General features: G+C 55.2%; 1 protein-coding gene across 1 annotated transcript in view; it reads right to left on the reverse strand.

The window, feature by feature from the left end:
* Positions 1–17325, reverse strand: part of sirt7 (sirtuin 7) — a 56688-nt gene extending 39363 nt beyond the window's left edge. The window contains exons 1-3 of the mRNA XM_070857733.1: positions 17184–17325; positions 3832–3969; positions 1652–1756 (exon numbers count right to left, since the gene is read on the reverse strand). Of these exons, the coding sequence (XP_070713834.1) occupies positions 1652–1756; positions 3832–3969; positions 17184–17273 (333 nt within the window). The 5' untranslated portion in view covers positions 17274–17325. The remainder of the gene's footprint in view (positions 1–1651; positions 1757–3831; positions 3970–17183) is intronic.
* Between the last annotated feature and the right edge of the window lie 372 nt (positions 17326–17697).

Genomic DNA, 17697 nt, shown 5'->3' on the forward strand with positions numbered 1-17697 from the left:
AGAGAAGGGAGGGGGGGGAGGAGAGAAGGGAGGGGGGGGGAGGAGAGAAGGAGGGGGGGGGAGGAGAGAAGGAGGGTGGGGAGGAGAGAAGGGAGGGGGGGGAGGAGAGAAGGGAGGGGGGGGAGGAGAGAAGGGAGGGGGGGGAGGGAAGGAGAAGGGAGGGGGGGGAGGAGAGAAGGGGGGGGAGGAGAGAAGGGAGGGGGGGAGAGAAGGGAGGGGGGGAGAGGAAGGAGGGGGAGGAGGAGAGAAGGGAGGGGGGAGGAGAGAAGGGAGGGGGGGGGAGGAGAGAAGGGAGGGGGGGGAGGAGAGAAGGGAGGGGGGGGAGGAGAGAAGGGAGGGGGGAGGAGAGAAGGGAGGGGGGGAGGAGAGAAGGGAGGGGGGGAGGAGAGAAGGGAGGGGGGAGGAGAGAAGGGAGGGGGGGAGGAGAGAAGGGAGGGGGGGAGGAGAGAAGGGAGGGGGGGGAGAGAAGGGAGGGGGGGAGGAGAGAAGGGAGGGGGGAGGGAGGAGAGAAGGGAGGGGGAGGGAGGAGAGAAGGGAGGAGGGGGAGGGAGGAGAGAAGGGAGAGGGAGGAGAGAAGGGAGGGGGAGGGAGGAGAGAAGGAGGGGGGGGAGAGAAGGGAGGGGGAGGGAGGAGAGAAGGGAGGGGGAGGGAGGAGAAGAAGGGAGGGGGAGGGAGGAGAGAAGGGAGGGGGAGGGAGGAGAGAAGGGAGGGGGGGGAGGAGAGAAGGGAGGGGGAGGAGGGAGAGAAGGGAGGGGGAGGGAGGAGAGAAGGGAGGGGAGGGAGGAGAGAGGGGGGGGAGAGAGAGAGATAGAGGGAGAAGGGGGGGGGGGGGGGAGAGAGAGAGAGGGAGAGAGAGAGGAGGGAGAGAGCAGAGAGAGAGAGACAGAAAGGAGAGGAGGCTGAAAGGGCCGGGCCCAGACTTCGGCTTAGACTTACCGGATCGACAGGAGGGCATGGGGTCTGGAACGCGGGTCGGGGCAGAGGGGAGGGTGGTCGGTCGGAGGGGGGACGGGAGAGAGAGAGGAGGGTTGGAGATCGGTCGGTGGGGGGCAGGTAGAGATCGGTCGGGAGGGGGGGGGCGGGGCGGTGGCAGAGATCGGTCGGGGTGGGGGGGGAGCGTGGGAGCTTGAGTCAAGTCGGGTCCGGTCCGGTCCAGAGGAAGCAGGAGCTGGGCGTGGGAGGAGCCTTATCGACGCAGCCCCAGTGAGGCCATCCTGCCAGGGCTCGAGGCTGTGTGTTTCGGGCTCCTCCCACAGAGATTTGGGAGCCTGGAGCTACTGCACACGCGCGCCCACTGTAGCGGCCCTGTGCAGAGGTCCCGGCACTGTTTTCAGCGCAGGGACCTGGCTCCGCCCCGTACAGCTCATGCTGCGCCGCGCCCAGCTCCAGAGGGCCTACAGTGAGCCGGAGAATAGGTACTTTTTTTTTCAGCGCACTTTGCGGCGCGAAAAACGGGCGTCCAGGTCAGGGCTGCGCCATTCTAGGCGCGGCTCGAAACTTGGGCCCAATATATCTACGACTACAAACTGCTGTTTCATACTCTGCTGCACATTCCTTCAAACTGCTATGCAGGCAGAAGAGGTTTGAAGTTCTCGTGAGTTGTGAATAATGGTTCTCATTTCTTCTTGGCTTAGTTATGGTACTGCCTTACCGTGCTGATCCCTGCACCAGAATAGATGACTGGGTATTGTGCTTCCTGAATAGCTGCCGCCAGTAGGTTAATTTTTCTCTTTAGTTCTTCAGGTTCATCTATAATCTAACAAGATAAACCATCTCACAGCATAAAATGAACATTTAACATGCATCCACTCTGCACGAGCATCTTAAAAAATGATGGTCTACAAATTGTTTAAAGGAAGAACGAAGAAAAACTTTGCATTTATATTATGCCTTTCACATCCTTTGGACATCTCAAACTGCTCCAAAGCCATTAAATAATTTCTGAAATAAAGTCACTTCTGTTATTTAGGTAAACACACCAGCCAATTTTAACACAGCAAGACCCCACAAACAACACAGGAGATAAATGACCAGTCAATCTGTTTTGGTGGCGCTGATTGGGGATATATGTTTTCCACCATAGCGGCAGAGCTCTCCTATTCTTATTTTACATTCACAACAGCAGGAACACAGGACCTTGGTTTAACATCTCATCTGAAGTATGGCACATCTGACAATGCAGCACGACCTTAAACTTGCGCTGAAGTGTCATGCCAGATTAAGTGCTCAAGTCCTGAAGTGATAATTGAATCAGTTATTTTCCTATTCTTGAATTCACTTTTTTTAATGTTTATTGTAATAGAATACCTTAACTTTGGCTGATCCTGCTGATATTTACACCACTAAAGGTTGGTAATTGAAATGTAAAATTGAGTCAGTTTTGTTTCATTAAAGTAAAATATTTTAACTTCTAAGTTTAATACTGCATTTATTAAAGGAAGGACTTGGATCTATATAGTGCCTTTCACGTTCTCAGAACATCCCATTGTGTTTTACAGCCATTAAATTACTTTTGAAGTTAGTCGCTGTTTAATAGGGAAACACAGCGACCAGATTGCACACAGCACGATCCCACAAACAATGAGATGAATGATCAGTTAATCTGTTTTTGGTGGTGTTGATTGAGGGATAAATATTAGCCAAGACACATTGTAAACTCCCCTGCTCTTCTTTGAATAGTGCTGAGAGATCTTTTACATCCACCTGAAAGGGCATTACAAAACCTCGATTTAATGTCTCATCACAAGGTGTCAGTCTGGACTACTGCTTGTGGGACGGGGCTTGAACTCATGACTTGATTCAGCGGCAAGACTGCTACAACTGAACCAAGGCTGATGTATTCGGCAGCCCAGTGAGTTAATTCACTATCATTGTGCTTGCTAGAGTGATAGAAGTTGGATTAATATCTGTGATTTCTTTACACATGGAATTTCCAATAATAGTCCAAGCATCAAGGAGAGGAGAGCAGAATCCAGGTGCTTCCCCGAACGACAAGGGGAACACCTACACTTCTAACTACCTCCTCGTGCTGGTTTACAAATTGGCATAAGCCAAAGAAAGCTTGCCTGCCAAAAATATTAATCATGGTGCTGAGGACTCAAGTAAAGGATGAAGGAAATCTGACAGTTGCCTCAATGACTATTGAAAGCGCAACCACTAACATATGAGAACAGGCTATCGTACTAACACGAAGTTGTGGCTCAGTTGATAGCATTCGCCTGAGTCAGAAGGTTGTGGGTTCGGGTCCCACTCCAGGGACCTGAGCACATAATCTAGGCTGAAACCTCAGTGCAGTACTGAGGGAGTTCTGTACTATCAAAGGTGCCATCTTTTGGATGAGATGTTAAACCAAGAACCTGTCTGCTGTCCCGAGTGGATGTAAAAGATCACATGCCACTATTTTGAAGAAAAGCAGGGGAGTTATCCCTGGAGTCCTGGCCAATATTTATATCTCAACCAACATCACTAAAGCAGATTATCTGGTCATTATCTCATAACAGTTTGTGGGTCTTTGTGCGCAAATTGGCTGCCACATGTCCTACATTACATCAGTGACTACACTTCAAAAGTACTTCAAAGCCTTTTGGAATGTCCTGAGGTTGTGAAAGGAGCTACAGAAATGAAAGTACCGGTAGTTCTTGCATTCAGTAGAAGGAACGGCAGGAATTGGTCATAACTGGTTCGGTGCTAAAATTCAGATCTCAAGTTTTTTTTATCATGGTTTCTCAGATTTAAACCACTAATGACTGGGTGAGAAAGTCTGTTGCTGTATATAGCGGATAACTGACTAATAAGGAACCTCAGCAGTCAGCTACTGTATAAATTACCCACCTCTTCCAGTTTCCTCTTTCGTGCATCACTCTTCTGCTTTCGTTTCTCCAACTCCTGCACAGTGTCAACACATGTTGCAAGTACAGTGAGGTCATCTTTTGTTCGTAGTTCTTCTGGTTTTTGAAGGATTTTGGAGACCTGCAGGAGAATCAATTAAGGGGAAATTAGAAGAAATGAGCTATTAGAATGTGGAACATATTACCACCAGTTCCTATTGAAGCCGATTCAATTACACTTATAAGGAAGTTAGATAAATATTTGAAGAAAAATACCAAAAAGTATATAGATAAAGCAAGAAAATGGGACTAAAATAGATAGTTAGTGTGGATCAACTGGCAATACTCCTTAGTAAGTCTAAATCATTTACTGAGAATTTTTTTTTCTACAAACTTTAATTTCAACGGATACATTTTTAATGTTAGCAGGCAGCAGTTCTTTATCGTCCTGGTTAAACTAAATACTGTTTAGTGTGTGAAAGAATGGCATGAAAAATCTCATATGTAAAGAATACATAGTCTAACATCACCGAATAGATGTTTGAAATGGAGTTTTAACTCCTGTGCCAATAAAATAAAGGACAAATTGCACTTGAGCCAACTAATTTTATCATTGCACCTATGCAGTACTTTTCATTAATCATCTCAAATTGCTTCCACAACGACCAAATCTGTCTTGTGTCAAAATGGTCCCTCCAGACACATTCCAAGTTTGTAAACTTTGATATTTTCATTTGTGCAATTGTTTATGAATCATAAACATGCTTACAAACTTATATATTCGTTAAAGCTAGTGCACAAATAGTGAAGACATCAGAAAGAAACTATAATTTGATTGTACTGCTGAATGCTTTTCATACTTCAAATTTCACAAGCCCACAATTACACTTTGCTAAAATCCTATTGACAACACTGCAGTTTACTATCTTTTCCATCTTCACTGTGATCTTCCTGTCCCTAGACAGTTAAAATATTAACAATTTAATACACCAAGCTCTTCACTTTGCAATGAAGCCGAAAAATTACGCTCTTAATAATCTCCTGTGAAACACAGAATAATGTTATTCTATAACATCATAACCTCTGGTGATGATACTGTTAGCATTCAACCTCCTGCCTTCTATGGTTCACAACAATGTGCTTCAAGTAAGTACGAGACACTTAGAGTAGTATACGGAACAGATTTTATGGATACCTCGGTTGAGGGATCAACCCAACCCGGATCAGAGAGTGGCTTTTCGGTTTCAGTATCACTGTTGAAAACCATGCTCCTTTATACACAATGATGCAGAAATTGCAGTCGGAGGCTTCCGGTAGGCGGATGCCTCCAACCTGAAAAAAATCTACGAACTTACCTGGTGGTCCGGGAGGTTCGGCAACTTGCAGTTCTGGGCCTCTACGTGAAGGCCTGCATAGAGGCCCACGTATCCCAGGGGCGCAGGTGTTTCACAAGCGGTCCTGGGATCACGTGGGCCGGCCCAACCAATCAAAGTAGGAGTACTCCCATTCATACTTGTGGTGATAGTATGGTTAGGAATACCTTCAAAAATACACAAACACTTAAAATAAATATTTTTTTAAATCACATTTAAAATCAAGCAAAATGGAATCTAATTAATTATTTAAAACAAAAATGTAATTTTTGAAAAATAAATTTTAACAGGACTAAAAATAAACGTACCATATTGCACAGATTTTTTAAATGTTTAAATTATGAAAATAAATGTATTTTTCGGTCCTTTAAAAGTCTTACGCTGATAAAAACAGGCTTTACGCTTTTATCAGGCGTAAGAATTTCACAGGCATTCGCTGGGCAGAGGTTGTGCAAATAGCCCAACTCTCCACCAGTGAATGCCTATTTACTTCAGATTGGTACAATCTGTCGAGAGGATTCTTGACAGATCACAAGTTTTGGGTTTGGGCACATGCACAGTGCCAGCCTGAAACCGGAACTTGTGCGGTCCCTACAGGCGCGTGCGTACCTGCCCGTATGGGCCGCAAATTGAGCCGCCATATTTTGCCTACATCAAAGGTCCATGTGATAGATAAGACTGCATGAAGTATCTATTCCCAAATCCAACCCCTTATTCTGAAACTATGACCCCTGGTTCTAGACTCCTCAGCCAGAGGAAACATCCTCCCCGCATCTACCCTGTAAGAATTTTGCATGTTTCATTGAGATCACCTAAACTCTCGAGAATGTAGACCTAGTCTACTCAATCTCTCCTCATAGGACAATCCCCCAGCCCAGGAATTAGTCTGGTGAACTTTCATTGCACGCCCTCAATGGCAAGTATATCCTTCCTTAGGTAAGACCACCAAAACAAACAATACTCTAGGTCCCACCAGGGCCCTATATAATTGCAGTAAGACATCTTTAATCTTATGCTCAAATCCTCTTGTAATAAAGGCCAACCATACCATTTGCTTTCTTAATTGCTTGCTGTACCTGCATGTTAACTTTCAGTGAGTCGTGTACAAGGACACCCAGGTCCCTCTGAACACCAACACTTACCAATCTCTCACCATTTAAAAAATACTCTGCTTTTCTATTTTTCCTACCAAAGTGGATAACCACATTATATTCCATTTACCATGTTCTTGCTCACTCACTTAGCCTGTCTATATCTCCTTGAAGTCTCTTTTCATCCTCCTCGCAACTTGCATTCCCACCTAGCTTTGTATCCTCAGCAAACTTGATCAGTAAAACAACGGCTAGTTTAATAATATGTAATGGCGCAGTCACCACTTGCTATTGAATATCACAGAATGTCAGTGCTGCAGAGTTGAAGTTTTAATCTTTGACAAAGCTGAAAGATTGCCATTAATACCTCATTAATATGCTGTTTATTCATGGGTCAGACGAGATGGGCTTCAAACATGTACTCATTACACTAAAAAAAAAAGAGGTTTTCCAGGATAAACATCAATATAGTTAACTGAATTTATTGATGCATAATATTTTTATTGTGGTTGTCTCCAACTTAATTATAGATGCATTTTCTAGCAAACTGAACTGTTAAGTGACTCATACCCACATAATACTGAATATGCTACCAATGACTGTGGCTTATAAGCAGCCCTCAAGTGGGAATAGCGACAGCATACAGCCTGCCATTTGTCAGGAAAGTGATTTGTTTTCACTTGGAAAATGGCATGTTTACTACCTCCAAGATTTTTAATGCAAAACTGGGGTGCTTCGCAGAAAAAAACAACTGCAAGTAGTGACTGTAAATATTCACATGACTAGTTGTGGGATGCAGTCCCATGCTAAATCACTCACATAGAAACAAACATAGAAAATAGGTGCAGGAGTAGGCCAGTCGGCCATTCGAGCCTGCACCACCATTCAATAAGTTCATGGCTGATCATGCAACTTCAGTACCCCATTCCTGCTTTCTCGCCATACTCCTTGATCCCCCTAGTAGTAAGGACTACATCTAACTCCTTTTTGAATATATTTAGTGAATTGGCCTCAACAACTTTCTGTGGTAGAGAATTCCACAGGTTCACCACTCTCTGGGTGAAGAAGTTTCTCCTCATCTCGGTCCTAAATGGCTGACCCCTTATCCTTAGACTGTGACCCCTGGTTCTGGACTTCCCAAACATTGGGAACATTCTTCCTGCATCTAACCTGTCTAAACCCGTCAGAATTTTAAACGTTTCTATGAGATCCCCTCTCATTCTTCTGAACTCCATAACCATTTGGGCAGGTCCAGCCACAGATGGCCACAGAGCGCTTCTGAGAATTGTTCATCCCACCACTACAACATGGTGTGAAGTTTGATAGTAATAAACCATGTACAATTCCCTCCTTTTTTTTCTTTTACTCAACAATTCCCTCCCTTCCTTCCTTCCCCTGGAAACACTGACTGTACACTGCAATACAAATTAATGGGTGTCAGGTACCTTGCCCAAGTGGCTATTATTCACAGCAAGGAGGTATCACAGCTGAGCCCAATTCTATTCTCACAGGTCATCCACAAAAACACGCTTCCAAAAAGAACAATCGGGAACCCTGGCAGTTCCCCCCCCCCCCCGCCGACCCCCCGTAATCCACTGCTCAGCTATATGAATACCCATCCCCACGGCACAGCCTTGGACAACATGGACCACTTTCCATACCTCGGGAGCCTACTATCAGCAAGGGCAGACAGCGACGACAAGGCTCAACACCACCTCCAGTGCGCCAGCGCAGCCTTCGGTCACCTGAGGAAGAGAGTGTTCGAGGATCAGGCCCTCAAATCTGGCACCAAGCTTATGGTCTACAGGGCTGTAGTGATACCCGCCCTCCTGTGTCGCTCAGAGATGTGGACCATATACAGCAGACACCTCAAATCACTGGAGAAATACCACCAACGATGTCTCCGCAAGATCCTGCAAATCAGTTGGAAGGATAGACGCACCAAAGTCAATGTTTTCGATCAGGCCAACATCCCCAGCATCAAAGCACTGACCACATTCGATCAGCTCCGTTGGGCGGGCCACATTGTCCGCATGCCCGACACAAGAATCCCAAAGCAAGCGCTCTACTCGGAACTCCTACACGGCAAGCGAGCCCCAGGTGGGCAGAGAAAACATTCCAAGGACACCCTCAAAGCCTCCTTGATAAAGTGCAACATTCCCACCGACACCTGGGAATCCCTGGCCAAAGACCGCTCTAAGTGGAGGAAGAGCTGAGCACATCAAGTCTCATCGCCAAGAGCATGCAGAAAGCAAGCGCAGGCAGCGGAAGGAGCGTGCGGCAAACGAGACTCCCACCCACCCTTTCCTTCAACCGCTGTCTGTCCCACCTGTGACAGAGACTGTAATTCCCGTATTGGACTGTACAGTCATCCGAGAACTCACTGAGTGGAAGCAAGTCTATGATGACAGGAAATCAAACCTGGGTATTCTGGTCTGTACACTTCAGCTACTCATTCAATAAACTACTAAGCCACTCAATCCTTTACAAGTGAGTTCACACTGCACTACTTCTGGTCCTGGTTATGGAAGTTGTCTCTATGTATTAATTCTTTTCCAAAATGATGCACCATCAACAATGAGACTTTCTTGTGTGTGAACGTGGCATAGAATGGAAATGGGCATGATATTTATTAAGTGTTGAGCAAATTTTGTCTTGTCTTCCATATATATAATATATATATAAAAAAGAAAAATCATTTAAGAATGAATGTGACAATGAAATTGGGGGGGGGGGGCAATTTAGAAGCCCTCTGGATTGATGAATTAAGACAAATTAAATGGCCTACCTCATCCATAATTATAGTGCAAATCTGACAGGAACCACATCATTTGCACATAATCAGCATGGCAAAGGGTCTCCTCTTCCCACAATAGCCATAACAACTTTTCAATCTGCTGATAATTAGTTCCAAAATAACTCAAATGGGGTAAAACTCCAGCCCAGAACTGTTACAGACCAAGAGGTCACAGGTTCGAACACTAGTGCATGCCAAATTAGCCGATCCCGGCTTGGTGACAGAAAGGGATCGACACAACTGAATTATCAAAAAGCGGGGAGAGAAAGGGAGGAGAGGAATTCAAAACCACCCAGCCTCCCCACTTGTGGTCATTGCCCAGGAACCCTTGCAGGAAGTGCACGTGCACCGATGTCCGGCCAGAAGAGGGTTGGGTTGGCCTGGCCGTGGTCGGTCAGGATTCACCGCTAAGGGAAGAATGGTCATGTCTTGGTTGAGTCGGCATGTGCAGTCTAGCTGTACTCTGCCAACTTGCAATAATACTTGACCAGGTAATGTGTTTTAGTGATGTTGATTGAGAGGGTGAATTGAGGATTAACACCCGTGCTCTTCTTCAAAATAGCACCACGGGATCTTTTAAATCCAGCAGAGAGAGAGAGCAGAAGGATCTGTGTTTAACCGAAAGGCAGCACTCCCTCAGCACTGCACTGGAGCATCAGCCTAGATTTTTGTGCTCAGGTCTCTGGAGAGGGGCTTGAACCTTCGAGGGTCATCTGCAAGAGCCGACCTGACCCCCAGTACTTCAGTCTTGTCAGTCACAGCTCACGCCGTGCCTGCCCCAGTTCACCCCATTACATTTCAAACGATTGCCAATTCGGACAAAGGGTCATCGACCTGAAAGGTTAACTCGTTTTTTCTCTTTCCACAAATGCTGCCTGATCTGCTGAGTATCTCTAGCATTTTCTGTTTTTATTTCCAATGGGAACAGAGGAGGGTGAACTGGGGGGGGGAGGGAAGAGGGGGTGAACTGGGGGGGGGGGGGGGGGGAGGGAAGAGGGAGAGAACTGGGGGGGGGGGGAAGAGGGAGAGAACTGGGGGGGGGGGGAAGAGGGAGAGAACTGGGGGGGGGGGGGGGGAGAGAATTGGGGGGGGGGGGAGAGAATTGGGGGGGGGGGGGGAGGGAAGAGGGAGAGAACTGGGGGGGGAGGGAAGGAGGGAAGAGGGAGCGAACTGGGGGGGGGGGAGGGAGAGGGAAGAGGGAGCGAACTGGGGGGGGGGGGAGGGAGAGGGAAGAGGGAGCGAACTGGGGGGGGGGGGGGGGGAAGAGGGAGCGAACTGGGGGGGGGGAAGAGGGAGCGAACTGGGGGGGGGAAGAGGGAGCGAACTGGGGGGGGGAAGAGGGAGCGAACTGGGGGGGGGAAGAGGGAGCGAACTGGGGGGGGAAGAGGGAGCGAACTGGGGGGGGAAGAGGGAGCGAACTGGGGAGGGAAGAGGGAGCGAACTGGGGAGGGAAGAGGGAGCGAACTGGGGAGGGAAGAGGGAGCGAACTGGGGAGGGAAGAGGGAGCGAACTGGGGAGGGAAGAGGGAGCGAACTGGGGAGGGAAGAGGGAGCGAACTGGGGAGGGAAGAGGGAGCGAACTGGGGAGGGAAGAGGGAGCGAACTGGGGAGGGAAGAGGGAGCGAACTGGGGAGGGAAGAGGGAGCGAACTGGGGAGGGAAGAGGGAGCGAACTGGGGAGGGAAGAGGGAGCGAACTGGGGAGGGAAGAGGGAGCGAACTGGGGAGGGAAGAGGGAGCGAACTGGGGAGGGAAGAGGGAGCGAACTGGGGAGGGAAGAGGGAGCGAACTGGGGAGGGAAGAGGGAGCGAACTGGGGAGGGAAGAGGGAGCGAACTGGGGAGGGAAGAGGGAGCGAACTGGGGAGGGAAGAGGGAGCGAACTGGGGAGGGAAGAGGGAGCGAACTGGGGAGGGAAGAGGGAGCGAACTGGGGAGGGAAGAGGGAGCGAACTGGGGAGGGAAGAGGGAGCGAACTGGGGAGGGAAGAGGGAGCGAACTGGGGAGGGAAGAGGGAGCGAACTGGGGAGGGAAGAGGGAGCGAACTGGGGAGGGAAGAGGGAGCGAACTGGGGAGGGAAGAGGGAGCGAACTGGGGAGGGAAGAGGGAGCGAACTGGGGAGGGAAGAGGGAGCGAACTGGGGAGGGAAGAGGGAGCGAACTGGGGAGGGAAGAGGGAGCGAACTGGGGAGGGAAGAGGGAGCGAACTGGGGAGGGAAGAGGGAGCGAACTGGGGAGGGAAGAGGGAGCGAACTGGGGAGGGAAGAGGGAGCGAACTGGGGAGGGAAGAGGGAGCGAACTGGGGAGGGAAGAGGGAGCGAACTGGGGAGGGAAGAGGGAGCGAACTGGGGAGGGAAGAGGGAGCGAACTGGGGAGGGAAGAGGGAGCGAACTGGGGAGGGAAGAGGGAGCGAACTGGGGAGGGAAGAGGGAGCGAACTGGGGAGGGAAGAGGGAGCGAACTGGGGAGGGAAGAGGGAGCGAACTGGGGAGGGAAGAGGGAGCGAACTGGGGAGGGAAGAGGGAGCGAACTGGGGAGGGAAGAGGGAGCGAACTGGGGAGGGAAGAGGGAGCGAACTGGGGAGGGAAGAGGGAGCGAACTGGGGAGGGAAGAGGGAGCGAACTGGGGAGGGAAGAGGGAGCGAACTGGGGAGGGAAGAGGGAGCGAACTGGGGAGGGAAGAGGGAGCGAACTGGGGAGGGAAGAGGGAGCGAACTGGGGAGGGAAGAGGGAGCGAACTGGGGAGGGAAGAGGGAGCGAACTGGGGAGGGAAGAGGGAGCGAACTGGGGAGGGAAGAGGGAGCGAACTGGGGAGGGAAGAGGGAGCGAACTGGGGAGGGAAGAGGGAGCGAACTGGGGAGGGAAGAGGGAGCGAACTGGGGAGGGAAGAGGGAGCGAACTGGGGAGGGAAGAGGGAGCGAACTGGGGAGGGAAGAGGGAGCGAACTGGGGAGGGAAGAGGGAGCGAACTGGGGAGGGAAGAGGGAGCGAACTGGGGAGGGAAGAGGGAGCGAACTGGGGAGGGAAGAGGGAGCGAACTGGGGAGGGAAGAGGGAGCGAACTGGGGAGGGAAGAGGGAGCGAACTGGGGAGGGAAGAGGGAGCGAACTGGGGAGGGAAGAGGGAGCGAACTGGGGAGGGAAGAGGGAGCGAACTGGGGAGGGAAGAGGGAGCGAACTGGGGAGGGAAGAGGGAGCGAACTGGGGAGGGAAGAGGGAGCGAACTGGGGAGGGAAGAGGGAGCGAACTGGGGAGGGAAGAGGGAGCGAACTGGGGAGGGAAGAGGGAGCGAACTGGGGAGGGAAGAGGGAGCGAACTGGGGAGGGAAGAGGGAGCGAACTGGGGAGGGAAGAGGGAGCGAACTGGGGAGGGAAGAGGGAGCGAACTGGGGAGGGAAGAGGGAGCGAACTGGGGAGGGAAGAGGGAGCGAACTGGGGAGGGAAGAGGGAGCGAACTGGGGAGGGAAGAGGGAGCGAACTGGGGAGGGAAGAGGGAGCGAACTGGGGAGGGAAGAGGGAGCGAACTGGGGAGGGAAGAGGGAGCGAACTGGGGAGGGAAGAGGGAGCGAACTGGGGAGGGAAGAGGGAGCGAACTGGGGAGGGAAGAGGGAGCGAACTGGGGAGGGAAGAGGGAGCGAACTGGGGAGGGAAGAGGGAGCGAACTGGGGAGGGAAGAGGGAGCGAACTGGGGAGGGAAGAGGGAGCGAACTGGGGAGGGAAGAGGGAGCGAACTGGGGAGGGAAGAGGGAGCGAACTGGGGAGGGAAGAGGGAGCGAACTGGGGAGGGAAGAGGGAGCGAACTGGGGAGGGAAGAGGGAGCGAACTGGGGAGGGAAGAGGGAGCGAACTGGGGAGGGAAGAGGGAGCGAACTGGGGAGGGAAGAGGGAGCGAACTGGGGAGGGAAGAGGGAGCGAACTGGGGAGGGAAGAGGGAGCGAACTGGGGAGGGAAGAGGGAGCGAACTGGGGAGGGAAGAGGGAGCGAACTGGGGAGGGAAGAGGGAGCGAACTGGGGAGGGAAGAGGGAGCGAACTGGGGAGGGAAGAGGGAGCGAACTGGGGAGGGAAGAGGGAGCGAACTGGGGAGGGAAGAGGGAGCGAACTGGGGAGGGAAGAGGGAGCGAACTGGGGAGGGAAGAGGGAGCGAACTGGGGAGGGAAGAGGGAGCGAACTGGGGAGGGAAGAGGGAGCGAACTGGGGAGGGAAGAGGGAGCGAACTGGGGAGGGAAGAGGGAGCGAACTGGGGAGGGAAGAGGGAGCGAACTGGGGAGGGAAGAGGGAGCGAACTGGGGAGGGAAGAGGGAGCGAACTGGGGAGGGAAGAGGGAGCGAACTGGGGAGGGAAGAGGGAGCGAACTGGGGAGGGAAGAGGGAGCGAACTGGGGAGGGAAGAGGGAGCGAACTGGGGAGGGAAGAGGGAGGGAAGAGGGAGCGAACTGGGGAGGGAAGAGGGAGGGAAGAGGGAGCGAACTGGGGAGGGGGGGGGGAGGGAAGAGGGAGCGAACTGGGGGGGGGGGGGAGGGAAGAGGGAGCGAACTGGGGAGGGAAGAGGGAGCGAACTGGGGAGGGAAGAGGGAGCGAACTGGGGAGGGAAGAGGGAGCGAACTGGGGAGGGAAGAGGGAGCGAACTGGGGGGGGGGGGGGGGGAGGGAAGAGGGAGCGAACTGGGGGGGGGGGAGGGAAGAGGGAGCGAACTGGGGGGGGGGGGGAGGGAAGAGGGAGCGAACTGGGGAGGGAAGAGGGAGCGAACTGGGGAGGGAAGAGGGAGCGAACTGGGGAGGGGGGGGGGGAGGGAAGAGGGAGCAAACTGGGGGGGGGGGGGAGGGAAGAGGGAGCAAACTGGGGGGGGGGGGAGGGAAGGGGGAGCAAACTGGGGGGGGGAGGGAAGAGGGAGCAAACTGGGGGGGGGAGGGAAGAGGGAGCAAACTGGGGGGGGGGAGGGAAAAGGGAGCAAACTGGGGGGGGGGGGGGGAGGGAATAGGGAGCAAACTGGGGGGGGAGGGAAGAGGGAGCAAACTGGGGGGGGGGGAGGGAGTGAAGAGGGAGCGAACTGGGGGAGGGGGGAGTGAAGAGGGAGCGAACTGGGGGAGGGGGGAGGGAAGAGGGAGCGAACTGGGGGAGGGGGGGGAGGGAAGAGGGAGCGAACTGGGGGAGGGGGGGAGGGAAGAGGGAGCGAACTGGGGGGGGGGGGAGGGAAGAGGGAGCGAACTGGGGGAGGGGGGAGGGAAGAGGGAGCAAACTGGGGGGGGGGGGGAGGGAAGAGGGAGCAAACTGGGGGGGGGGGGGGAGGGAAGAGGGAGCAAACTGGGGGGGGGGGGAAGAGGGAGCAAACTGGGGTGGGGGGAAGAGGGAGCAAACTGGGGGGGGGGGGAAGAGGGAGCAAACTGGGGGGGGGGGGGAAGAGGGAGCAAACTGGGGGGGGGGGGGAAGAGGGAGCAAACTGGGGGGGGGGGGGGAGCAAAATGGGGGGGGGGGAGGGAGCAAAATGGGGGGGGGAGAGGGAGCAAACTGGGGGGGGGGGGAGGGAGCAAACTGGGGGGGGGGAGGGAGCAAACTTGGGGGGGGGGGAGGGAGCAAACTGGGGGGGGGGGAGGGAGCAAACTGGGGGGGGGGAGGGAGCAAACTGGGGGGGGGAGGGAGCAAACTGGGGGGGGGGAGGGAGCAAACTGGGGGGGGGAGGGAGCAAACTGGGGGGGGGGGAGGGAGCAAACTGGGGGGGGGGGAGGGAGCAAACTGGGGGGGGGGAGGGAGCAAACTGGGGGGGGGAGGGAGCAAACTGGGGGGGGGGAGGGAGCAAACTGGGGGGGGGGGGAGGGAGCAAACTGGGGGGGGGAGGGAGCAAACTGGGGGGGGGGAGGGAGCAAACTGGGGGGGGGGGAGGGAGCAAACTGGGGGGGGGGGAGGGAGCAAACTGGGGGGGGGGGAGGGAGCAAACTGGGGGGGGGGGAGGGAGCAAACTGGGGGGGGGGAGGGAGCAAACTGGGGGGGGGGAGGGAGCAAACTGGGGGGGGGGGGAGGGAGCAAACTGGGGGGGGGGGAGGGAGCAAACTGGGGGGGGGGGAGGGAGCAAACTGGGGGGGGGGGAAGGGAGCAAACTGGGGGGGGGAGGGAGCAAACTGGGGGGGGGGAGGGAGCAAACTGGGGGGGGGGAGGGAGCAAACTGGGGGGGGGAGGGAGCAAACTGGGGGGGGGAGGGAGCAAACTGGGGGGGGGAGGGAGCAAACTGGGGGGGGGGGAGGGAGCAAACTGGGGGGGGGGGAGGGAGCAAACTGGGGGGGGGGGAGGGAGCAAACTGGGGGGGGGGGGAGGGAGCAAACTGGGGGGGGGGGAGGGAGCAAACTGGGGGGGGGGAGGGAGCAAACTGGGGGGGGGGAGGGAGCAAACTGGGGGGGGGGAGGGAGCAAACTGGGGGGGGGGAGGGAGCAAACTGGGGGGGGGGAGGGAGCAAACTGGGGGGGGGGAGGGAGCAAACTGGGGGGGGGGAGGGAGCAAACTGGGGGGGGGGAGGGAGCAAACTGGGGGGGGGGAGGGAGCAAACTGGGGGGGGGGAGGGAGCAAACTGGGGGGGGGGAGGGAGCAAACTGGGGGGGGGGAGGGAGCAAACTGGGGGGGGGGGAGGGAGCAAACTGGGGGGGGGGAGGGAGCAAACTGGGGGGGGGAGGGAGCAAACTGGGGGGGGGAGGGAGCAAACTGGGGGGGGGGGAGGGAGCAAACTGGGGGGGGGGAGGGAGCAAACTGGGGGGGGGGAGGGAGCAAACTGGGGGGGGGGAGGGAGCAAACTGGGGGGGGGGGGAGGGAGCAAACTGGGGGGGGGGGAGGGAGCAAACTGGGGGGGGGGAGGGAGCAAACTGGGGGGGGGAGGGAGCAAACTGGGGGGGGGGGAGGGAGCAAACTGGGGGGGGGGGAGGGAGCAAACTGGGGGAGGGGGAGGGAGCAAACTGGGGGAGGGGGAGGGAGCAAACTGGGGGAGGGGGAGGGAGCAAACTGGGGGAGGGGGAGGGAGCAAACTGGGGGAGGGGGAGGGAGCAAACTGGGGGAGGGGGAGGGAGCAAACTGGGGGAGGGGGAGGGAGCAAACTGGGGGAGGGGGAGGGAGCAAACTGGGGGGGGGGGGGAGGGAGCAAACTGGGGGGGGGGAGGGAGCAAACTGGGGGGGAGGGAAGAGGGAGCAAACTGGGGGGGGGGGGGAGGGAAGAGGGAGCAAACTGGGGGGGGGGGGAGGGAAGAGGGAGCGAACTGGGGGGGGAGGGAAGAGGGAGCGAACTGTGGGGGGGGGGGGAGAGAAGAGGGAGCGAACTGTGGGGGGGGGGGGAGGAAAGAGGGAGCGAACTGGGGGGGGAGGGAAGAGGGAGCGAACTGTGGGGGGGAGGGAAGAGGGAAGAGGGAGCGAACTGGGGGGGAGGGAAGAGGGAGCGAACTGGGGGGGGGGAGGGAAGAGGGAGCGAACTGGGGGGGGGGAGGGAAGAGGGAGCGAACTGGGGGGGGGGAGGGAAGAGGGAGCGAACTGGGGGGGGAGGGAAGAGGGAGCGAACTGGGGGGGGAGGGAAGAGGGAGCGAACTGGGGGGGGAGGGAAGAGGGAGCGAACTGGGGGGGGAGGGAAGAGGGAGCGAACTGGGGGGGGAGGGAAGAGGGAGCGAACTGGGGGGGGAGGGAAGAGGGAGCGAACTGGGGGGGGAGGGAAGAGGGAGCGAACTGGGGGGGGAGGGAAGAGGGAGCGAACTGGGGGGGGAGGGAAGAGGGAGCGAACTGGGGGGGGAGGGAAGAGGGAGCGAACTGGGGGGGGAGGGAAGAGGGAGCGAACTGGGGGGGGAGGGAAGAGGGAGCGAACTGGGGGGGGGGAGGGAAAAGGGAGCGAACTGGGGGGGGGGGAGGGAAGAGGGATGGGCGGTGGACTGGGAGGCAGGGAGGTTGGGAGTGGGAGGCAGAGACGGTGTGATCAGTGACTGACAGGAGTGAAGTGACTGCACTGGAAGCCACAGGTGGAGGTCGGGGCTGCCCTGTGAGCCGGTGCGGGCTGGAGGGCCCCGTCTCAGGCCCGCTGCTTTATTAGATATTTTTTTTTTAAATCAAAAACACCCGCACACCGAGGAAGATGCAATGCCGGAACCTGACCAGTTTGATCCTGGCCCTCTGCTCCTCCAACACTCGCTTCTGCCACCGATCAGCTGCTTTCCGGGCCTCCCTCTGGGACACACCGGCCATTGCCGGGGAGGCGCCGCCCGCCGCTCACTCGGGCCCTTTAAACAGCGAGAGAGCGGCGCCGGCGTCTCCCCGGCCGCCGCACAGCTCCGCTCCCGCCGCACACCTCCCCCCGTGGCCGGAGTCAGAACAGCGCTCACTGCTGCACCCAGCCCAACGGTGGTAAATCTCTTCAAGGGGAGATGGATCACTGGGCCAGCGAGCTCTGCTCCTCTGCAAAAAATTGATCACAGGACATCAAATATTTTGGATTTCAACATTATTTAGTAACCCCACGGGTTGGTGTGCTATTCTTGACTGGCAATGTTCTTAACCTAATGTCAGGTTATTGATATTAAAGGTACAAGTACAATAAACTGTTATAAAATATACATGCCTTTTTACATGTAACAATATTTTGCACATTTTAAAAAAATTTCTCAAACAA

The sequence above is a fragment of the Pristiophorus japonicus genome, chromosome 16 (genome assembly GCF_044704955.1).
Source record: "Pristiophorus japonicus isolate sPriJap1 chromosome 16, sPriJap1.hap1, whole genome shotgun sequence".
In the NCBI taxonomy this organism is placed as follows: domain Eukaryota; kingdom Metazoa; phylum Chordata; class Chondrichthyes; family Pristiophoridae; genus Pristiophorus; species Pristiophorus japonicus.